The sequence below is a fragment of the Rattus norvegicus genome, chromosome 7 (assembly GCF_021556685.1).
Source record: "Rattus norvegicus strain SHRSP/BbbUtx chromosome 7, alternate assembly SHRSP_T2T, whole genome shotgun sequence".
Classification (NCBI taxonomy): domain Eukaryota; kingdom Metazoa; phylum Chordata; class Mammalia; order Rodentia; family Muridae; genus Rattus; species Rattus norvegicus.
The window spans coordinates 76,943,403-76,968,713 of NC_141540.1; the positions used below are offsets into that span (position 1 = coordinate 76,943,403).

Sequence of the window (25,311 nt, forward strand, 5' to 3'; positions counted from 1 at the left end):
AAATGACCCAAGCTGCTCTCCCTGGAGCTTCAGGTCAAGGCTGGGGGTGTGGTGCTTGTCTGAAACTCCACCATTAAAGAGGCTCAGGCAGAGAGGTCACAAGTTCAAGGCCCACCTGGGCTACACAGCAAGTCCTTGTCTCAAACAAAGCATATATAGTTTTAGGTATTAATTAACTATTAATGAGAAATACTACAAGAGGCTGAGCTTCAAATTAAACATAAATTACATAAATATGGTTAGACTTATAGAAACAGCAGCTAGAATAATGGCTTCCAGGGTCTGAGGGTTAGGAGGGAGGCAGGGTAGTCTCCATGCAATGGAATCCTTTCTCAAAGCAGAAACGTTCCGGAGCTGTACAACAACGTGCATGGACTCAAGGCTGTTGTAATGAATACTCAAAAACAGGTCCAGTGAGAAGTTGTGTGCTTATACATTTTAATCACGTTAATTTTAAAACATTTTTAGGCCAATTGCTTAGCTCAGCAGTAGAGCACACAGTTGGTAAGCACAGGTTGTGGGTCCCACCCCTAAGCAACTACAAAAGACATTCTTCTACTCTCCCTCTACCTCTCCCTCTCCCCCACATCTCTCTCTCTCTCTCTCTCTCTCTCTCTCTCTCTCTCTCTCTCTCTCTCTCTCTTTCCCATTATCCCCCTCCCCCATCTCTCTCTCACTCACCCCCTCCCCAATTAATTGAAGGCAGGTTCTCAACATGCAGACCTTGCTGTTTTGGAACTCACTATGTAGACAAGACTGACCTCAAACTCACAGAATTCTGCCTGCCTCTGCCTCCTATGTGCTGTGATTGAAGGTGTACCTCACCACACCTGGCCCATAATTTTTTAGACGTGTGTGTGTGTGTGTGTGTGTGTGTGTGTGTGTGCGCGCGCGCGCGCGCGCGCGCGCGCACACGCGCGTGCACTCTCGTGTATATGTATGTGTAGCACAGTTGTGTAAGTACACACCGAAGCCAGAAGAGGGCATCAGGCACTCTGAAAATGGAGCTACGGGCACTGTTCAGCCACCTTATGTGGATGCTGGGAAACAAACCCAGGTCTGCAAGAACAAGTGCTCCTAACAGCTGAGCCATCGCTCTGGCCTGGAGTTAAAGCTTGGACTTTGTTGCGTGACTGAAAGCCCTAAGCACAGCTGGAGCGATGACACCGTAGGCAGGGGTACCTACTGCCAAGCCTGACAGCCTGAGTTCAGTCCCAGGGACCCACACAGTGGAAGAAAGGAACTGAATCCCCCAACATGTGCTCTGTGGCATTTCCCCCACACATGCACACATATGTATACACTAAACAAACACACAAATGTAATTTAAATAAATAATAATAATCAGAGTAAATGATAGGAGGAAACTAGCAAGCCACAGTGAAATCAAAGAGGAATGCCCTTCACTGTGATGCTTACACAGTCTGTATGCATGTGTCAAGTTCATAGGACCGCCCACTAAAAGACTATATTTTACTGGTGATAAAAGTTCTACTGCCCGGAGTATTTTCTGCCAAGGATGATAGAGCACAAAGAGTGGGATCAGAACATACTGTCCAACTAGAACACACCACAGTGATGCTCTCACCTCAAGAGGACTGGTAGGTAAATCTGGTTTCTATTTCTTCCACACAAGCTAACTGCCCTCTTCCCCTATGCATCCACTACAGTTCACTGTTGGAGTTGCTTTGCTTAACCATATCGCTTAATTTTTTTCTCCTTCCACAACTTCTCAGTTTGATAATGTCTGTCGTAAGTCATCAGACATCATCAGATGACATGTTTGCTGTGCTATGCCTCCAAGATGGCGCTTACCTAGAGCCTGGGTTACTGAGCTGCAGGGGCTGAGTCAGACGCTCAGCCTGTGCTGTGGCCTGTGATAGGCCTCAAGCAACAAAGCAGGCCAGGGGAGAGTCAAAACAGTGAGTAAGAAACCAACGAAAAGTGTGAGCTCTAGTGGTGAGAAACATCACCCCGGAAAGAGAAGTGGAAGTACAAGTCCTCGGGCCCTGCAGCAGCCCTGCTGACCCCCGGTCTGTGCTGAAACCTGGGGTATCTGTGTGCACATGGTCTCAGGGGATGATGCAGCCCCTGCAGCAGTGGGGATAAGCACATCATGCACACAGATTCTAATCTGTGACTCTAATGTTTGATTTGGGTCAGAGATGTAGGCTCTAAGAAAAATTCCTACAACTACCCTCAGCTTTTCGTCTTCCTGTTCTTCACCGTGTGCCCAAAGCTCCCTTCCTCTGGTTTGGGTGTGCCACTTGCAGCATCTTCGCAATCCTATTAGATTTACTACGGGACTATTCTATGCTAGGCTGATCAAGGGATATATACTCAACACAGAAAATACCCTTCTGTTCTAGAAGGATGTAAAAGGCAATAAACAGTCCATGTGGCTGTAAATACCACAAAGCAAGCACCACAGGGCAAAGGGCACAGGCCTGAGGGGAGGCGGCCCGCTCCCCTGTATGTAAGAGCTCATGCACATGTGTGGAAGGCAGCCTTGCTCACAAAGTGATGGGGGAGTTGCCCTCTGAAAGCTGTGAGGGGTAAGACATAGGCTCTCCGGAGGAAAGTGCACCAAACACGGGGAGCAGAGTGCCAAGACCTGTGGGTTCAATTGATGTTCAAAGATGGTCAAAGGACCCAGTGTGGCCAGGTCAGTGTGAACAAGAAGACAATATGGAAGGATGAGGTGTGGGTGCTGAGGGATCTGTGTGGCTGTGCAAGGCTGGCAATTTATTCTAAACGGAAGAGCGGCCACTGGAGAATGTCCAGCCGAGGAGTGAGTGGCATAATTGTATATTTCAGAAGGATCGCTTTACTTGCTGAACAAGCAGGGTCCAGCCTTTCCTTCCTTCTTACAAGGGGTGGTGTGCACAATGTAATAGCAGGCTTGTGATAGCAACCTTGGGACAAATGTGATAAAGCTGCCTTAGTCACTCTCTCATGCTCTGGTAAATTACACTATAAGAGCAACTTAAGATAGAATGGATATATTTTGTCTCACAGCTTCAAGGTAATACAGTCCATCATGGTGGGGGAAGCCATAGCAGCAGGTAGGGGAAACACAGTGGGCAAGGACAGGAGACTGTTTTATCACTCTGTGTCCACCCTCAGGAAGCATCGTGTGAGAAGGAAGTGAGGCCTGGCCATAAGGCTTCAAGATCCAGTCCCAGTGACACATGGCCTCCAATATGGCCTCACCCCGAAAGGTACCACAACCTGCCCAAACAGCACTCCAACTTGGAACAAAGTGCTCAAACATGTAAGCCTAGAGGCTATAGTTCACATTCAGAAACAACAGTGGACAAATACCCAAGGATAAATATTAAAGAGCGGGTCAGTCACTGGACACCCTACCTGGACCTCGGGGGTCTGTGGAATGCAGGACTTCGGTCTTAATGGCAGGAGAGTGGCCATCTGTGGGAAAGGGTCAACATCCTTCCTTGGCTTCTCCTGACGGAAGCGCCAGAACTTCAGCTCAGCACTAGCATTTTTTGCAGAAACTGAATGAGTTACACAAAATCTTGGTGCCCTTTTTATTGGAAAAAAACAAACAAACAAACAAAAAACCCAAAGATTCAATATGTTAAGATGAAACTATAATAAACTTTAGAATCAAAAGCCCACAAGTCATGTAATTATCAGTTATTAATCCCTCCTGCCGCTTTCTGTTTTTCTCTCTGCTGACTCATTTTAAAGTTGTTTTCTTTTTTTTTATTGGATATTTTCTTTATTTACATTTCAAATGCTATCTCCTTTCCCAGTTTCTCATCCAGAAAACCCCGTCAAATCCCCCCACCTCCTGCCTCGATGAAGGTGCTACCCCACCCACCCACCACTTCACCTCCCTCCCTCCCTGCTCTGGCATTACCCTACACCAGGGCATCAAGCCTTCACCGGACCAAGGGACTCTCCTCCCACTGATGCCCAACAATGCCATCCTCTGCTACATATGTGGCTGGAGCCATGGGTCACTCCATATATACTCTTTGGTTGGTGATTTAGTTGGGAGCTCTGGTGGCTCTGGTTGGTTGATATTGTTGTTCTTCCTATGGGGTTGCAAACCCCTCCATTACCTCAGTCCTTTCTCTAACTCCACAATTGGGAACCCCATTCTCAGACCAATGGTTGCATTCACCTCTGTATTTGTCAGGCTCTGGCAGAGCCTCTCAGGAGACAGCTATCAGATTCCTGTCAGCATGCACTTCTCGATATCCCCAATAGTGACTGGGTTTGGTGACTGCATGTGGGATAGATCCACATGTGGCAGTCTCTGAATGGCCTTTCCTTCAGTCTCAGCCCCACACTTTGTTTCCTGTAAGTACTTCGTTCCCCATTCTAAGAAGTAATGAAAAATCCAAACTTTGGTCTTTCTTCTTCTTGAGCTTCATGTTGTCTGTAAATTGTATCTTGGGTATTCCAAGCTTTTGGGCTAATAGCCACTTGTCAATGAGTACATATCATGTGTGTTATTTTGGTATTGGGTTTCCTCACTCAGGATAATATTTTCTAGTTTCATTCATTTGCCTAAGAATTTCATGAAGTCATTGTTTTTAATAGCTGAGTAGTACTCCATTTTGTAGATGTACCACATTTTCTGTATCCATTCCTCTGTTGAAGGATAACTGGGTTCATTCTGGCTTCTGGCTATTATAATTAAGGCTGCTTTGAACATAGTGGAGCATTTGTCCTTGTTATATGCTGGAGCATCATTTGGGTATATTCCCAGGACTGGTATAGCTGGATCCTCAGGTAAGTTCAATGTCCAATTTTCTGAGGAACCTCCAGACTGATTTCCAGAGTGGTTGTACCAGTCTGCAATCCCACCAACAATGGAGGAGTGTTCCTCTTTCTCCACATCCTCGCCAGCATCTGCTGTCACCTGAGTTTTTGATCTTAGCCATTCTCACTGGTGTGAGGTGGACTCTCAGGGTTGTTTTGATTTGCACTTCCCTGATGACTAAGGATGTTGAACATTTCTTTAGGTGCTTCTCAGCTATTTGATATTCCTCAGTTGAGAATTCTTTGTTTGGCTCTGTACCCCATTTTTTAATAGGGTTATTTGATTTTCTGGAGTCTAACTTCTTGAGTTCTTTGTATATATTGGATATTAGCCCTCTGAGTTTTCTTATTCAAACCACTGCATTCTACTCCCTGCTCCCCATATACTTAAGGCCATGTCATAATGCAAAAATGGATTTAGTCCAGCTTCGAAAGTTCCCAAAATCTCAACAGTCTCAACATTGTTTAAAAGTTCCAAGCCTCTTCTGAGACTCAAGACAATCTCTTAATTGTAACTCCTATAAAGTCAACCTAGAAAAAGCAGATCACCCACACCCGCGGATCCCGGCCCGCAGCAGCTCTCTGCTCCCAGACCCGGTGAGAGAGAGACCCAAACGCCTGGTCAGGTGGGCACTCCTGAGGCTGCAGAGCGGAAGAGACCACCAACACTGCCCACCCCTGCCCACATCCCTGGCCCAAGAGGAAACTGTATAAGGCCTCTGGGCTCCCGTCGGGGAGGGCCCAGGAGCGGCAGGACACCTGCCTGAGACACCGCCGGAACCTGAAAGAAACAGACCAGATAAACAGTTCTCTGCACCCAAATCCCGTGGGAGGGAGAGCTAAACCTTCAGAGAGGCAGACAAGCCTGGGAAACCAGAAGAGACTGCTCCCTGCACACACATCTCAGACGCCAGAGGAAAAAGCCAAAGACCATCTGGAACCCTGGTGCACTGAAGCTCCCGGAAGGGGCGGCACAGGTCTTCCTGGTTGCTGCCGCTGCAGAGAGCCCCTGAGCAGCACCCCACGAGCGAACTTGAGCCTCGGGACCACAGGTAAGACCAAATTTTCTGCTGCAAGAAAGCTGTCTGGTGAACTCAAGACACAGGCCCACAGGAACAGCTGAAGACCTGTAGAGAGGAAAAACTACACGCCCGAAAGCAGAACACTCTGTCCCCATAACTGACTGAAAGAGAGGAAAACAGGTCTACAGCACTCCTGACACACAGGCTTATAGGACAGTCTAGCCACTGTCAGAAATAGCAGAACAAAGTAACACTAGAGATAATCTGATGGCGAGAGGCAAGCTCAGGAACCCAAGCAACAGAAACCAAGACTACATGGCATCATCGGAGCCCAATTCTCCCACCAAAACAAACATGGAATATCCAAACACACCAGAAAAGCAAGATCTAGTTTCAAAATCATATTTGATCATGATGCTGGAGGACTTCAAGAAAGACATGAACACACTTAGGGAAACACAGGAAAACATTAATAAACAAGTAGAAGCCTACAGAGAGGAATCGCAAAAATCCCTGAAAGAATTCCAGGAAAACACAATCAAACAGTTGAAGGAATTAAAAATGGAAATAGAAGCAATCAAGAAAGAACACATGGAAACAACCCTGGATATAGAAAACCAAAAGAAGAGACAAGGAGCTGTAGATACAAGCTTCACCAACAGAATACAAGAGATGGAAGAGAGAATCTCAGGAGCAGAAGATTCCATAGAAATCATTGACTCAACTGTCAAAGATAATGTAAAGCGGAAAAAGCTACTGGTCCAAAACATACAGGAAATCCAGGACTCAATGAGAAGATCAAACCTAAGGATGATAGGTATAGAAGAGAGTGAAGACTCCCAGCTCAAAGGACCAGTAAATATCTTCAACAAAATCATAGAAGAAAACTTCCCTAACCTAAAAAAAGAGATACCCATAGACATACAAGAAGCCTACAGAACTCCAAATAGATTGGACCAGAAAAGAAACACCTCCCGTCACATAATTGTCAAAACACCAAACGCACAAAATAAAGAAAGAATATTAAAAGCAGTAAGGGAAAAAGGTCAAGTAACATATAAAGGGAGACCTATCAGAATCACACCAGACTTCTCGCCAGAAACTATGAAGGCCAGAAGATCCTGGACTGATGTCATACAGATCCTAAGAGAACACAAATGCCAGGCCAGGTTACTGTATCCAGCAAAACTCTCAATTAACATTGATGGAGAAACCAAGATATTCCATGACAAAACCAAATTTACACAATATCTTTCTACAAATCCAGCACTACAAAGGATAATAAATGGTAAAGCCCAACATAAGGAGGCAAGCTATACCCTAGAAGAAGCAAGAAACTAATCGTCTTGGCAACAAAACAAAGAGAATGAAAGCACACAAACATAACCTCACATCCAAATATGAATATAAAGGGAAACAATAATCACTATTCCTTAATATCTCTCAATATCAATGGCCTCAACTCCCCAATAAAAAGACATAGATTAACAAACTGGATACGCAACGAGGACCCTGCATTCTGCTGCCTACAGGAAACACACCTCAGAGACAAAGACAGACACTACCTCAGAGTGAAAGGCTGGAAAACAACTTTCCAAGCAAATGGTCAGAAGAAGCAAGCTGGAGTAGCCATTCTAATATCAAATAAAATCAATTTTCAACGAAAAGTCATCAAAAAAGATAAGGAAGGACACTTCATATTCATCAAAGGAAAAATCCACCAAGATGAACTCTCAATCCTAAATATCTATGCCCCAAATACAAGGGCACCTACATACGTAAAAGAAACCTTACTAAAGCTCAAAACACACATTGCACCTCACACAATAATAGTGGGAGATTTCAACACCCCACTCTCATCAATGGACAGATCATGGAAACAGAAATTAAACAGTGATGTCGACAGACTAAGAGAAGTCATGAGCCAAATGGACTTAACGGATATTTATAGAACATTCTATCCTAAAGCAAAGGATATACCTTCTTCTCAGCTCCTCATGGTACTTTCTCCAAAATTGACCATATAATTGGTCAAAAAACGGGCCTCAACAGGTACAGAAAGATAGAAATAATCCCATGCGTGCTATCGGACCACCACGGCCTAAAACTGGTCTTCAATAACAATAAGGGAAGAATGCCCACATATACGTGGAAATTGAACAATGCTCTACTCAATGATAACCTGGTCAAGGAAGAAGTAAAGAAAGAAATTAAAAACTTTTTAGAATTTAATGAAAATGAAGATACAACATACTCAAACTTATGGGACACAATGAAAGCTGTGCTAAGAGGAAAACTCATAGCGCTGAGTGCCTGCAGAAAGAAACAGGAAAGAGCATATGTCAGCAGCTTGACAGCACACCTAAAAGCTCTAGAACAAACAGAAGCAAATACACCCAGGAGGAGTAGAAGGCAGGAAATAATCAAACTCAGAGCTGAAATCAACCAAGTAGAAACAAAAAGGATCAGAGAAAGAATCAACAGAACCAAAAGTTGGTTCTTTGAGAAAATCAACAAGATAGATAAACCCGTAGCCAGACTAACGAGAGGACACAGAGAGTGCGTCCAAATTAACAAAATCAGAAATGAAAAGGGAGACATAACTACAGATTCAGAGGAAATTCAAAAAATCATCAGATCTTACTATAAAAACCTATATTCAACAAAATTTGAAAATCTTCAGGAAATGAACAATTTCCTAGACAGATACCAGGTATCGAAGTTAAATCAGGAACAGATAAACCAGTTAAACAACCCCATAACTCCTAAGGAAATAGAAGCAGTCATTAAAGGTCTCCCAACCAAAAAGAGCCCAGGTCCAGACGGGTTTAGTGCAGAATTCTATCAAACCTTCATAGAAGACCTCATACCAATATTATCCAAACTATTCCACAAAATTGAAACAGATGGAGCCCTACCGAATTCCTTCTACGAAGCCACAATTACTCTTATACCTAAACCACACAAAGACACAACAAAGAAAGAGAACTTCAGACCAATTTCCCTTATGAATATCGACGCAAAAATACTCAATAAAATTCTGGCAAACCGAATTCAAGAGCACATCAAAACAATCATCCACCATGATCAAGTAGGCTTCATCCCAGGCATGCAGGGATGGTTTAATATACAGAAAACCATCAACGTGATCCATTATATAAACAAACTGAAAGAACAGAACCACATGATCATTTCATTAGATGCTGAGAAAGCATTTGACAAAATTCAACACCCCTTCATGATAAAAGTCCTGGAAAGAATAGGAATTCAAGGCCCATACCTAAACATAGTAAAAGCCATATACAGCAAACCAGTTGCTAACATTAAACTAAATGGAGAGAAACTTGAAGCAATCCCACTAAAATCAGGGACTAGACAAGGCTGCCCACTCTCTCCCTACTTATTCAATATAGTTCTTGAAGTTCTAGCCAGAGCAATCAGACAACAAAAGGAGATCAAAGGGATACAGATTGGAAAAGAAGAGGTCAAAATATCACTATTTGCAGATGACATGATAGTATATTTAAGTGATCCCAAAAGTTCCACCAGAGAACTACTAAAGCTGATAAACAACTTCAGCAAAGTGGCTGGGTATAAAATTAACTCAAATAAATCAGTTGCCTTCCTCTATACAAAAGAGAAACAAGCCGAGAAAGAAATTAGGGAAATGACACCCTTCATAATAGACCCAAATAATATAAAGTACCTCGGTGTGACTTTAACCAAGCAAATAAAAGATCTGTACAATAAGAACTTCAAGACACTGAGGAAAGAAATTGAAGAAGATGGAAAGATCTCCCATGCTCATGGATTGGCAGGATTAATATAGTAAAAATGGCCATTTTACCAAAAGCAATCTACAGATTCAATGCAATCCCCATCAAAATACCAATCCAATTCTTCAAAGAGTTAGACAGAACAATTTACAAATTCATCTGGAATAACAAAAAACCCAGGATAGCTAAAGCTATCCTCAACAATAAAAGGACTTCAGGGGGAATCACTATCCCTGAACTCAAGCAGTATTACAGAGCAATAGTGATAAAAACTGCATGGTATTGGTACAGAGACAGACAGATAGACCAATGGAATAGAATTGAAGACCCAGAAATGAACCCACACACCTATGGGCACTTGATTTTTGACAAAGGAGCCAAAACCATCCAATGGAAAAAAGATAGCATTTTCAGCAAATGGTGCTGGTTCAACTGGAGGGCAACATGTAGAAGAATGCAGATCGATCCATGCTTATCACCCTGTACAAAGCTTAAGTCCAAGTGGATCAAGGACCTCCACATCAAACCAGACACACTCAAACTAATAGAAGAAAAACTAGGGAAACATCTGGAACACATGGGCACTGGAAAAAATTTCCTGAACAAAACACCAATGGCTTATGCTCTAAGATCAAGAATTGACAAATGGGATCTCATAAAACTGCAAAGCTTCTGTAAGGCAAAGGACACTGTGGTTAGGACAAAACGGCAACCAACAGATTGGGAAAAGATCTTTACCAATCCTACAACAGATAGAGGCCTTATATCCAAAATATACAAAGAACTCAAGAAGTTAGACCGCAGGGAAACAAATAACCCTATTAAAAAATGGGGTTCAGAGCTAAACAAAGAATTCACAGCTGAGGAATGCCGAATGGCTGAGAAACACCTAAAGAAATGTTCAACATCTTTAGTCATAAGGGAAATGCAAATCAAAACAACCCTGAGATTTCACCTCACACCAGTGTGATTGGCTAAGATCAAAAACTCAGGTGACAGCAGATGCTGGCGAGGATGCGGAGAAAGAGGAACACTCTTCCATTGTTGGTGGGATTGCAGACTGGTAAAACCATTCTGAAAATCAGTCTGGAGGTTCCTCAGAAAATTGGACATTGAACTGCCTGAGGATCCAGCTATACCTCTCTTGGGCATATACCCAAAAGATGCCTCAACATATAAAAGAGACACGTGCTCCACTATGTTCATCGCAGCCTTATTTATAATAGCCAGAAAATGGAAAGAACCCAGATGCCCTTCAACAGAGGAATGGATACAGAAAATGTGGTACATCTACACAATGGAATATTACTCACTCAGCTATCAAAAACAACGAGTTTATGAAATTCGTAGGCAAATGGTTGGAACTGGAAAATATCATCCTGAGTGAGGTAACCCAATCACAGAAAAACACACATGGTATGCACTCATTGATAAGTGGCTATTAGCCCAAATGCTTGAATTACCCTAGATCCCTAGAACAAATGAAACTCAAGACGGATGATCAAAATGTGAATGCTTCACTCCTTCTTTAAATGAGGAAAAAGAATACCCTTGGCAGGGAAGGGAGAGGCAAAGATTAAAACAGAGACTGAAGGAACACCCATTCAGAGCCTGCCCCACAGGTGGCCCATACATATACAGCCACCCAATTAGACAAGATGGATGAAGCAAAGAAGTGCAGACCGACAGGAGCCGGATGTAGATCGCTCCTGAGAGACACAGCCAGAATACAGCAAATACAGAGGCGAATGCCAGCAGCAAACCACTGAACTGAGAATAGGTCCCCTATTGAAGGAATCAGAGAAAGAACTGGAAGAGCTTGAAGGGGCTCGAGACCCCATATGTACAACAATGTCAAGCAACCAGAGCTTCCAGGGACTAAGCCACTACCCAAAGACTATACATGGACTGACCCTGGACTCTGACCTCATAGGTAGCAATGAATATCCTAGTAAGAGCACCAGTGGAAGGGGAAGCCCTGGGTCCTGCTAAGACTGAACCCCCAGTGAACTAGTCTATGGGGGGAGGGCGGCAATGGGGGGAGGGTTGGGAGGGGAACACCCATAAGGAAGGGGAGGGGGGAGGGGGATGTTTGCCCGGAAACCGGGAAAGGGAATAACACTCGAAATGTATATAAGAAATACTCAAGTTAATAAAAAAAAAAAAAAGAAAAAAAGAAAAAGCAGATCACATATGTCCAAATCATACATTATCCTTCCAAAAGCAAGAAAAGGGGGAATAGTGAGGAAATAGTGGGCCAAAACAAAACTAAAATCCATCAGGACAAATTCTACATTCTGCATCTCCATGTCTGCTGTCAGTGCTCTTCAGATCTCCAACACCTTTCAGATTTGTCAACTGCCACCTATTTCTCTCTGTTGGACTGGTTCTACACCCAGTCTGCAGCTCTCCTTGGCTGGTATCCCAGGACTCTGGCATCTCCAACACAATCCAGGTTTCACCTTCACAGCTTCACACAATGACCTCTCTATGCTTCCATGCAGGGACAACCCCGACACATGCCTGCCCTCCGTGGCTTGTCTTGATTGTAAAGGGAGATTCCACAGCTCCTTTCTCATGTCCTTGACTCTAAGGCCAGAATCTTGTGTCAGAAGCTGCCAAGTTCTGCTACTTGTGGGGCTAGAATTTGACCTCCTAGCTCAATTAACATCTGCATGAGCTTTTGTTGTTGATGGTATCCTTCACTGTAAGCTTTTTCTTTAATTCTTTTTCACAAGTTGCAGGCTTAACTAGGTGGGGTCTTTTCCTGAAGTTACCACTCCCTTTATTCCATCTAGTATCAGGCTTTTCTTTAAAATTTTTATAGCTCTGTTACACTCCCTGGTGTTCCTTTTCTCCCCTAACTATTTTTATGTTAGTTTTTGTTCAGCTTGTCCATTCTCATTATAGATATGCATACAATTGATTACTAATAACCACATGACATTGTCAATACCAGGCTGTCTTGAACTCTCCTCTACCAACACCATTAATCCAAAACTCCTCAATTTAGCCTCAGGCAGATACTATTTGAACAAGAGCAAGAAGCAGTCACATTCTTTGCCAAAATATCATTAAAAAATAACCACTAGGCCACTTACTAATATTCTTCCTCTCAGAAACCTCTTGAGCTGGGCCATCACATTCTACATTACTCTCAGCAGCATTGTCTTTCACATCCCTACTAAGATGGTAAGCCCAGCTTAAATTATCCAACTTCTTTCCTAATCTAAAGTCCCAAGGTTTACATTCTACCAACAAGGGGAGTCCTGTTACACACACACACACACACACACACACACACACACACACACACACACACCACGCACACTCTTAGTATCAACTTCTGCCTTAGTCAAAGTTCTAGTGCTGTGAAGAGATACCTTGACCACAGCAACTTTTACAAACAAAGCACTTAATTGGGGGTTTGCTACATTTCAGAGGTTAGTCCTTTATCGTAAGGGCAGGAAACATGGTGGCAAGCATGTTACTGGAGCAGTAGCTGAGAGCTACATCCTGATCCATAGGCCAAGAGAAAGGGAACTTTTGAAACCTCAAAGCTCTTCCCAGTGACATACTCTCTCCAACAAGGCCAAACCTCTTCATCCTTATAATCTTCCAAAATAGTTCTATTCCCTGGTGATCAAGCATTCAAATATATGAGCCTATGGGAGGCATTCTAATTCAAACCACTATACCAAGTATCTAATAGATAAATGCTTTTCAAAGAAAGGCAACAATAAACTGGAGAAAGTATTATTTATAACTAGCTTAAGAAAAGTAAAGGAAAATAGCTTTAATTCACATTATTTTCCTTACCAATACAGAAGCAGAGGTTTTAAAACCTCAATCTGGATGTTTTTCAAATGGTCTTCTGTCCACCAGGATCCATTCATCAGCTTAAACTTTGATAAAATTTCTGCAGAAAGGTAGCGCTCCCCACTGCTCACAAGGTAGCATTTTTTCATTTTCTCAAGATGTCTTATGTAAAACACATAGTTATATACACATCAATTCAACACTCAACTTCCCAAATGTAACTGCTTCAGATAAGTAATAATCACCTCAAACCAATACTCATTACAGAGTACTAAAGGGTTGTGCAGACCTGGATTATCTCCTAGGGTGTTTGCTCTTCTCAATAGGCTGGATGGTCTTGTAGAGTTGTGCACATCTAATCTCTAAAATTTGTAAATTGGTTACCTATGAAAAATGCAGCTGATGTCGGTAAATAAGGACTAGAAAGAAATCAGCCTGCTATTCAAAGGTCCCCAGGGAATTCTGGAAATCCTTCTATGGGGACACAGGGGACTGGGACCATGAGGATGTAAGAGATGCTCATGTCATCAGAAAGATGCTCATGTCATGCTGCTGGCTTTGAAGGTGGAGGAAGGGGTCATAAACCAAGGAGTGTAGACAATCTCTTCCATAAACCGGAAAACATAAAGAAATAGATCTCTAGATCTCTAGATCTCTAGAACTGTCACTTTAGGTCACTAAATGTGGGTAAAATCCTAAGGTTTCTTGCATATGACTTTCTTGACAAGTCTTACAATTATATATCATGTCAAGTTTCAGAATCAACTGTGTTGTTGAGCCGCTTTTGAAGCATAAGCTCTGGGATCCAAATACTTTTCTAATAAGGACCCAGTCACTAAGAGATCTACACCAAGCCCTGAAGAAGAAATGCAGCCTAACCTACTTCAGATTAGATCAGGAAACAGACACAAGGGCTTTCTTAAAGCGGTGCCCTGCTAGGATGGACACTCCTAGTGACTTAGAGCATGTGGAGCTAGGCAGTGCAGACTATCAGAAGAATCGCAGTGCAGACAGACCACTATGTGGCATGTGACTAAAGACCAGGAAAGCTGCTGCCATTTGTACCTATCTAATATGAGTGTGGTCATAATAGCTGAAAATTGCTTTTTGCATAAAATTTTTGTATCATCATGACATTATAAAAAGTAGAATAATTTAGAGAAGTCTAGAATTTATGGGAAGAAATAGTATTCAAACCCAAATAACTACTATTATTGGTATTTTAAAGCTAGAAAATCACAAAATTGTAATATCAAAATTTTCATAGAATAAATACCATTGTTTTTAACCATCCCGATTATAAATTACACTTTAATACTTTTTGCTTGAGTAACTAAAATAAATATTATATAATTTAGTTTTTAAAAATATTGAAAAATAAAAATGAAAATACCTTTGATGTCTTCCAGGGTCCTTAAGAACTTTCAGCCTCTCTATGTCCATCCACAGCCACCAGTACCTCTCTCCTAATGTGCCTTTTAGAAACTTCTTAAATCTTTCAAATTCCCTTCTGTTGCCAATGTCATAGGTTTTGTGAGAAATACACCAGTCTGCCCTGCTCTCAGGCCCAACACTCTCACTCTCTGAACTTAAACTTACATTTTCCTCCAATCTATCTTCTGAGGTTTCTTGTACAACTTCAACAGGGGGTGAAACTGTAGCCTTCTGGCTAGGCACAGGCTTGGCTTTATCAAATATCACATGGGCTACTTTATAGTAGTTGACATAGCCTGGAGTGTCACTAAGGGACTGGCCTGTGATATGATGGATGGCTTCTCTCAAGATAAAGATGATGTAGGCATTTAGGAATTCGTCAAACGATGAGAAGTGCACGGTCAGGTTTCTGTCCTCGCCCTTCCTCTCCAGGTATATTCTCAGTAGAGCTTGAGAAGGTGTATCTTTCATTGATATAGAACCTTCTTCTTCCTCCGGCTCGGAAACTATTTTAGAGGTTTTAGACAGGCCGTTTGTTGTCCTGGGGTGAATTCCATCATCAAAAATCTCTGTATTAAATTATAAAAGGCTAATAGGTTAGATATGAACACAAACTCATCTACCTACCCTCAGAGAGGCTCACAGAGTGGGGCCGTCACCAGGAATAAGTACATGAGCCAGTAACTTCACAAAATTCTCAAGCCTTGTCAGGAGGCCATGAGGAAACTAACCTTGCCTTCCTGAAGACATACCAAATATTTATAATAAGGCTGTCATGCATATAATAAAAACTGTCATGCATATAATTCTTATCATTAATATGACACAATAACATAGGGACTTATAAAAGCTTAATCCCCTCTAAGATACAATTTCAGTTCCTATTTTCTCTTTCAGAATTTGGTGGCATATGTCTCACATGTCACTCTGTCCCCCCACGCTATAGGTGAGGTAACTGTCCCCAGGGTGTTCCCTGCTCTCCTCCCAACTCTATAGATGGGGTAACTGTCTTCAGGGTACACCTGCTGTCCTCCCAACTTGACAGATGAGTCAACTGTCCTCAGGGTGACTACTTTCTCCATCCAATCTGAAATCTCCACAGAGTAGAAACAGTTCACTATAACTTTGTATTGAAAATGAATATAACTCCCATCTTGGAGCAGTTTTTTTCCATTTATATGAAATGTTGACAACATCCATAAAACCTCCCCATAGTAGAATTCATCTGTTTTATAAGAAGAAAAATAGTCTAAACTCAAAAGTAGAAGACAAGTTCAATCTCTATCAATGAGTATTTCCCTTTTGTTATTACTGCTGTTGTTTTTGAGACAGTCTTTTTGCCTTGGCTTTCTGAGGGCTGGGATATTCTAGCATATTCCAACAATCCTAGCCCATCTGCTTTTTATTTTAATTTTATTTATTTATTATATATGAGTACATACACTGTAGCTATCCTCAGACACACCAGAAGAGGGCATCAGATCTCATTATAGATGTGGTTGCTGGGGTTTGAACTCAGGACTTCTGGAAGAGCAGTCAGTGCTCTTAACCATTGAGCCATCTCTCCAGCCCACCCACTTGCTTTTATGTCAGAAATATTGTATCCACTTTATTGCAAAGACTTAATAGGAATTCATAAAGTATGATAGAAAAAAAAAGACAAGACAATGACTGGCTGCAGAAACTGTGGCAATCTCTAGGATAGCAATATATATACACACATATATATGTGTGTATGTATATGTATAATCAATATATAATATAATATATACTATGTATAATCAATATATGTATATATTATGTATAATCAATATATAATATACTATGTATAATCAATATGTATATACTATGTATAATCAATATGTATATACTATGTATAATCAATATGTGTATATTATGTATAATCAATATATGACATATGCATATACATTATGTGTAATCAATATATAATATATGCATATACATTATGTGTAATCAATATATATCTATATATTGTGTATAATCAATATATATAATATATAATGAAATCATGCAGCTAAATGCTAGGCATGCTCATGAAAGCCTGCCATGCCAACACACAGAAGCTGGGAGAAGGAGCACTGTGATTTCAAAGGCAGCTAGAGCTACAGAGTGAGCCTTCAGAGTTGACTAGTCTGGTCTATATACAGTAACCTTGTCTCAGAAAACAAAATCACACAGCTAATAAATGTCAGAATCCACCTCCACTTTTATCATAATGACTTCTTGAAATAGTAGAAATGAACCAGGAGCCATTGTCTATGTCTGTGATCCCAGCATACAGGCAGCTGAAGTAGTAGGATTGTGAGTTTGAGACTAGCCTGGGCTATATAATGAGACTCTGTTTCAAAACCAATGACAACAAAAGCAAACAGCAGTGAGAAAACACTAACATGTGCTGGGCGGGAGAAGCTGTGTGGAGGAGTAAAGGCAGCCTGTTCTTGGCTTACCAGAAACCGTGGCAACAACTGAGGATGCACTTTCGTGATGGGGTAAACAGCAGGGTAATGAAAATGTCGTCACTGTCTTCTCACTCTCCTTGGCGAGTGTAAACCAGTCTTTTGTTTGAGTATAGGAGGCCTAGGAAGAAGAGACATCTGTTTAACATAACGTTAATGGGACTTTGCCAATTGAGACTCCAAAAAAATTGTTATAAATCAATTTATAGAATATAATGATCTAGATAATTATTTTACTAAAAGAAAATTTTACTAAAACTTCAGTAGATGTGAACACAGATGTGAGAGAGATGACTCAACTGTGAGGAGCACTTGGCGTTCTTCCAGACGACCCGAATTCAGTTCCTAGCACAGCTTGCTTCACAGCTATCTGTAATTACAACTCTTCTGACGTCCATGGGCACACACAGCAAAATGGAAAATCTAGGGGAAGAGTGTCCAGTGTCCCTCTCATTTCTCCTTTCTCTAGTTGTCAGCTTGCTACTCAAGTCTGGGACTTGTCAGAGAGACAGGGCTCATATGGACGAGCTGGGATCCCTTTGTCTGTTATACACAGTCCATGGGCAAACCAGACCACACAACAAGACAATGCCTGAGCAGGAAATGAAGGGAAACGTCCCTGAGGCCACTGATTCCTTGATGCGAGGCTCTAGTGCAGATTCGTTGCCTCTTTCACTCACTTATTTATTTTCTTAGCCTTTGTATGACAGTATATCTCTATATATTGCTCTGGATAGCCTCAAACTTACCAGGTAGCCCAGGCTGGCCTTCCTATAACTCGAGATCCACCTGTCTCAGTATGCCAAGTACTAGGATACAGGTGTACCTAGCTTACATCCAAGTCACTTATTAATAATAATTGTAAATTCATTCAACATTAACTTGAGCCACCTCTCTAGTCCAAGAATTACCCTAAGCCCTTGGAGAAAAATAAGATAATTAAAGAATTTTAAGAAACAGAGTAAGATGAATTTGCCAATTTATTAAAAGGGAAGAAGTTGGTAGTCAGTCTAATTATCCACTCAGTGCTTTAAAGAAATGGGCCAGTTTGTGTTTATATGACACAGTGAAGACTCAAATAAACATCACAGTGATCACTGAAAGTATATCTGTTCATTAAAAATAAATGCTATCTAGTCTGGTTTAAGTAATCTGAGGTTACAGAGATATTTAAATTCTCAAAATTCAAAAGCTATGACAAATACATGGCAGGAGAAGTCATAAGTCAGAGAACACCGTCCCAGAGAATGGGGATGGGTGGTGGGGTAAATCAGCTGCATCTTCAGTGGTGACAATGTCTGCTCTCTCTTGTCACAAGTGATTTCCCTACCAATAAACATTTCATGGTACCCCGACATTTCTATAATACATAAGTGAAAAGATGATGAAAATAAGTATAACAGAAAAGAAAGTGAGTCTTTAACACCTCCTCAAGCATTATTCAGCAGAGAAAAGGGAGCTATAAATACTGTGGACAGAAATGCCCAGACTACAAAGGCAGCTAGGTGCAATATGAAGAAATGGAAAATTAATATTCAAATAGCACAGACCTCGCTATGTTAGTACAAAAGGAAGTGACCCATGGACATTGGTAGAAAAGGAGGTGGCTTCTTCCCATCTGATCCCTTCAGCTGTGGGTCTAGAACACTCTGTTGAAAGAATTTTGCACTGTGCAACACAAACAAGAAAGGCACTGTGTCACACACAAAGGAGAGCACTGTGTCACACAAGGAAGGCACTCTCTCAAACACACAAAGAAAGAACTGTGTCACACACATCAGGAAAGCACTGTGTTATACACACACACACAAGGAAAGCACTGTGTTACACACACATACACACAAGGAAAGCACTGTGTTACACACACACACAAGGAAAGCACTGTGTTATACACACACACATCAGGAAAGCACTGTGTTACACACACACACACACAAGGAAAGCACTGTGTTATATACACACACACACACAAGGAAAGCACTGTGTTACACACACACACAAGGAAAGCACTGTGTTATACACACACATCAGGAAAGCACTGTGTTACACACACACAAGGAAAGCACTGTGTTATACACACACACACAAGGAAAGCACTGTGTTATACACACACATCAGGAAAGCACTGTGTTACATACACACACACAAGGAAAGCACTGTGTTACACACACACACAAGGAAAGCACTGTGTTACACACACACACACACAAGGAAAGCACTGTGTTATACACACACACATCAGGAAAGCACTGTGTTACACACACACACAAGGAAAGCACTGTGTTACACACACACACAAGGAAAGCACTGTGTTACACACACACACAAGGAAAGCACTGTGTTACACACACACACATCAGGAAAGCACTGTGTTACACACACACACACAAGGAAAGCACTGTGTTACACACACATACAAGGAAAGCACTGTGTTACACACACACACACACACAAGGAAAGCACTGTGTTATACACACACACACAAGGAAAGCACTGTGTTATACACACACACATCAGGAAAGCACTGTGTTACACACACGCACACAAGGAAAGCACTGTGTTATACACACACACATCAGGAAAGCACCGTGTTACACACACGCACACAAGGAAAGCACTGTGTTATACACACACACATCAGGAAAGCACCGTGTTACACACACGCACACAAGGAAAGCACTGTGTTATACACACACACATCAGGAAAGCACTGTGTTACACACACACACACACAAGGAAAGCACTGTGTTACACACACACATCAGGAAAGCACTGTGTTACACACACACACACACAAGGAAAGCACCGTGTTATACACACACGCACACAAGGAAAGCACTGTGTTATACACACACATCAGGAAAGCACTGTGTTACACACACACACACAAGGAAAGCACTGTGTTACACACACACACACAAGGAAAGCACTGTGTTACACACACATACACAAGGAAAGCACCGTGTTACACACACGCACACAAGGAAAGCACAGCATCACAAAAAAACACACATACAAGGAAAGCACTATGTCACACACATAAGGAAAAAACTGTGTCACACACACAAGGAAAGCATTGTATAACACAGAAAACGAAAGCACTGTGACACACACACACACACACACACACACACACACACCACATAAAGCATTAGGTCAGATAGGCACACAAGGAAAGCCCTGTGTAACACACACACTCAAGGTAATCTCTGTGTCACACACACAAGGAAAGTCCCGTGTCACACACTCACACACAAGGAAAGCACAGTGTCACACACACAAGCAAAGCAGAGTGTCACACACAAGGAAAGCACAGTGTCACACACACAAGCAAAGCACAGTGTCACACACACAAGGAAAGCACAGTGTCACACACACAAGCAAAGCAGTGTCACACACTCAAGGAAAGCACTATGTCACATACACAAGGAAAGCACTATGTCACACACACACAAAAGCACTGTTCACACACAGAAGGAAATCACTGTGTAACAATCACAAGGAGAGCACTGTATCACACACACAAGGAAAGCACTTCTATTTGCCTTTCTTTTTTTTTTTTTCTTTTCTTTTTTTTATTCGGAGCTGGGGACCGAACCCAGGGCCTTGCGCTTGCTAGGTAAACACTCTACCACTGAGCTAAATCCCCAATCCCTTCTATTTGCCTTTCTGATGGAACATATGAAACAAGTCAGCACACACCCATAAGAGACCTTACTGGTTGGGAGAAAGGTGGGGGTGGGAGTGGGGTAGCGCTTTAAATCGATATTCCTTTTCATTGAACAAAAGGATTCTGTTCGTTGCTGAGTCACGCAAACCCTCACTTTACCTGGCCCAGAGAAACGTAGAACGTCTTCATAATCCCGGAATTGTCCTCTTCAGTGCTGGCATGAGGTGGAGTGGGCGGTTTTCTCAGGATCCACGGAGAAAAATTTGTACCTACTGTGAAATTCATGCCTGAGCTGCTCCATGTCGCTTGCGAGATCAACTTGGCTAGCCTGTATTATAGAAATCAGGAATCAGCAAGGGCTTACTCACAGAGAGGTCTACAGCTTTTCTCTGCATTTTATTTAAAATTATTACTCTAAGTCAAGTTCAAATTTTAGTAACTTTGGGATTTTCCATGTTCACACTTGAATAGGGAAATCTCAGCCTTATACTAACATTCTGGTTTGTTTGTTTTTTTTTTTAAAAAAAAACTTTAACTTTTTTTCATGCTTTGCCTGTATGTGTGAATATGTCTCGTGTGTATGCCTGGTGCCCACGGAATTCATGAGTGGGCACTCGACGCCCGGAAACTGGAGGCAGGGGTGGTTTTGAGCTGTCACGTGGGTGTCACGTGGGTGTCACGCGGGTGTCACGTGGGTGCTGCAGAAACTTGCTGCTGAGACAGCTCTCTAGCTCCCCAGATTGTTTTTACTGTCACACTAACTAGCATCCTGTCCCTGATCCTTACATGACGAGCACATACGAGGAGCAGGTAAATTTTAAAATAAAATGATCAAAGAGATGCGACCGTAAAATCTCTTTTTAAAAGTTGAGTGATTTTAGTCAATTTTTTTATCACTCCTATTCTTCAGATAGGATCCAAACTCCAATCAATACCACCCAAAAAATATCAATATCACCTCTTTATATGCGGAAAACAGAAGTTTAAAAATTGCAGGCACCTGTATTCAAAGTAGCAATCACTTTCCAGAAATGCCGGAAGTCTTTTCCTTTTGATCCAATTAATACCTTGTTCACGCTTGAGACACTGTTAAGAGAACATGGAAAGAGAAGGTAATCTTCTGGTTGTCACTATAACAGTGTGAAGATTGCTTGGCTAGAATGCATGGAGGCCTGAGTTCAATCCCAGCACAGACATAAAGCATGGTGGTGCGCTGCTGTGGTCACAGGTGTGATCATGGCGGTGCCCTGCTGTGGTCACAGGTGTGAGCATGGTGGTGCGCTGCTGTGGTCATAGGTGTGAGCATGGTGGTGCCCTGCTGTGGTCACAGGTGTGAGCATGGTGGTGCCCTGCTGTGGTCACAGGTGTGAGCATGGTGGTGCCCTGCTGTGGTCACAGGTGTGAGCATGGTGGTGCCCTGCTGTGGTCACAGGTGTGAGCATGGTGGTATGCTGCTGTGGTCACAGGTGTGAGCATGGTGGGGCCCTGCTATGGTCACAGGTGTGATCATGGTGGGGCCCTGCTGTGGTCACAGGTGTGATCATGGTGGTGCCCTGCTGTGGTCACAGGTGTGATCATGGTGGGGCCCTGCTGTGGTCACAGGTGTGATCATGGTGGTGCCCTGCTGTGGTCACAGGTGTGAGCATGGTGGTGCCCTGCTGTGGTCACAGGTGTGATCATGGTGGGGCCCTGCTGTGGTCACAGGTGTGATCATGGTGGTGCCCTGCTGTGGTCACAGGTGTGAGCATGGTGGTGCCCTGCTGTGGTCACAGGTGTGATCATGGTGGGGCCCTGCTGTGGTCACAGGTGTGATCATGGTGGGGCCCTGCTGTGGTCACAGGTGTGATCATGGTGGGGCCCTGCTGTGGTCACAGGTGTGATCATGGTGGGGCCCTGCTGTGGTCACAGGTGTGATCATGGTGGTGCCCTGCTGTGGTCACAGGTGTGAGCATGGTGGTGCCCTGCTGTGGACATAGGTGTGAGCATGGTGGGGCCCTGCTGTGGTCATAGGTGTGAGCATGGTGGGGCCCTGCTATGGTCACAGGTGTGAGCATGGTGGTGCCCTGCTGTGGTCACAGGTGTGATCATGGTGGGGCCCTGCTGTGGTCATAGGTGTGAGCATGGTGGTGCCCTGCTGTGGTCACAGGTGTGAGCATGGTGGTGCGCTGCTGTGGTCACAGGTGTGATCATGGTGGTGCCCTGCTGTGGTCACAGGTGTGATCATGGTGGGGCCCTGCTGTGGTCACAGATGTGATCATGGTGGGGCCCTGCTGTGGTCACAGGTGTGATCATGGTGGGGCCCTGCTGTGGTCACAGGTGTGATCATGGTGGGGCCCTGCTGTGGTCACAGGTGTGATCATGGTGGGGCCCTGCTGTGGTCACAGGTGTGAGCATGGTGGGGCCCTGCTGTGGTCACAGGTGTGATCATGGTGGGGCCCTGCTGTGGTCACAGGTGTGATCATGGTGGTGCCCTGCTGTGGTCACAGGTGTGATCATGGTGGGGCCCTGCTGTGGTCACAGGTGTGAGCATGGTAGTGCCCTGCTGTGGTCTGGCCCAGGTGGATCAGCAGTTCATAGATATGCTATTTCTTCTTTACTGTGGGTCTCAATTAACTTCTATCTTTCTTGTTTCTCATGGTAGATGATACATCACTGATAGCAAGGCTTAGCGTTTTTATTTCCTATTACTTAAATCTATAAATTTCCCTCTAATGGCTAATTTAGCTACATTCCCAAATTGTGACAGCTTATGTTAGTTTCTTGTTTTCTTTGAAACTATGGGTTATTTGAAGTATGTTGCTAAATTAGTTCAAATATTTGGATATCTTTCCCACAATTTTTGTTACTGATTGATGGTTTAATTCTGGGGTGATCAATAATATATTTTGATTATTTCATATCTTTTAGTTATAATTTGTTTTAATGCCAGCATAGCATCTTTTTTGCTAATTATTCCAAGTGTACTTTGAAAAGAACATGTGCTTTGGCTCTATGGGTGAAGGGTCTCTAGGCATCAACAGCCTGGTCTCCTTGCTAGTAAAACACAGACCTGCTTTGTCCTTGTGGGCCACCGTTACTACTGGTCAGTGAGAGCAATGTTTTCATCTCAAACCTTCACACTGGTTGTGGCTCTTTCCTGGCTAATGTTTGATTAGCACTCACCATGCATCCTGGACCTCTGTCGTTAGGTGAAGTCCATCTAACCGCGGGGGTTCAGAATGCATGGTTAGTGCTGGTTGTGATGTCTATAAATTGATATTTTATTACTGCGCAATCTCCCTCTTAGTCCACAGCAGGAGTCCTTGCTCTGAAGTCTACATTGATACTAATCAGCCTCACTTTCCTTAATTAATAATTTTATGGAATATGCTTTCTTACTTCCAATATATTTATTTGATACTTAAAAGATTGGTTTCTCATAGACCACAAATAATTAAGACTTCTTTTTTAATCCCATCTGACTCTAATTTTTAATTAGGATGATTAGACTACTTAAATTATTGCTGTGACTAATTATTGTTGCTACTAAATATTTGCATACCTACTTAGAAAAGTCTTAGCTAATAATTTTTATAATTTAATTTCCCTGATCCACCTGCAAAACAATTCTTTAATGCAATTAATATTAGCATTTACTTACTGTGATAGAAGTTAAGAGAAGTATATCTGAATTTGGAAAGAGGAGAATTTGAGTAGAGATGCCTGGAGCTATGAACATATGTATTTTAGCCTAGTTCTACCTAGCTCCAATAGCATTTAAAATATTCATCCAACATTCGAAATGTAAATAAGAAATACTCAAGTTAATAAAAAAAATTAAAAAATAAAATATTCATCCATTGTCAATGATCCATGTAATAAAGCCCAGGGGTAGCTAGCAGCTCGATTCAAGGCCTGCTTCAGGGACACACAGCTGGTGGGTTAGCCAGGTTTCAATATACATTTGCTGACCTGAAGCAAAAGAGACAAAACCTAGCAGCTGGTAACAGACTGTAAAGCCAGGAACTCAGGGGCAGGGTATAGCTGGAGGTTCAAAGTCATCTCAGTTCCCCGCAGTAAACAGGATAACAGGATTGGTTTAAAAAAAAAAAAAAAAAGATCTAAAAGAAATTAACTTCCTTTGTGCACACATTCCCTAGAAGGAAACTAAACTATAAAGAATAGACATATTTATACTGTCCTAAATACACTTGACATTTTATATATTCAAGGCAAATTGCTTGCTTCTTATATTGGTTGATGAATATCGACAAAACTACATGACTAAACTGGCCATTACATCAAAACAGATGACACAGTGTCTGAGAGACACTCTGTGT

The 25,311-nt window shown here is 42.4% G+C and overlaps 1 protein-coding gene across 10 annotated transcripts in view; it reads right to left on the reverse strand.

The window, feature by feature from the left end:
- Rgs22 (regulator of G-protein signaling 22) overlaps positions 1-25,311 on the reverse strand; it is a 120,215-nt gene that overhangs the window by 64,508 nt on the left and 30,396 nt on the right. For 6 of the 10 annotated variants that reach the window (NM_001447182.1, NM_001447183.1, NM_001447181.1 and 3 more), the window contains exons 5-10: positions 21,993-22,078; positions 21,152-21,320; positions 17,314-17,443; positions 14,805-15,414; positions 13,412-13,573; positions 3,370-3,544 (exon numbers count right to left, since the gene is read on the reverse strand). In NM_001447182.1, coding sequence (NP_001434111.1) covers positions 3,370-3,544; positions 13,412-13,573; positions 14,805-15,414; positions 17,314-17,443; positions 21,152-21,320; positions 21,993-22,078 — 1,332 coding nt within the window. The remainder of the gene's footprint in view (positions 1-3,369; positions 3,545-13,411; positions 13,574-14,804; positions 15,415-17,313; positions 17,444-21,151; positions 21,321-21,992; positions 22,079-25,311) is intronic. The other 4 variants (XM_087558647.1, XM_087558645.1, XM_087558646.1 and 1 more) reach the window with 1 other exon arrangement.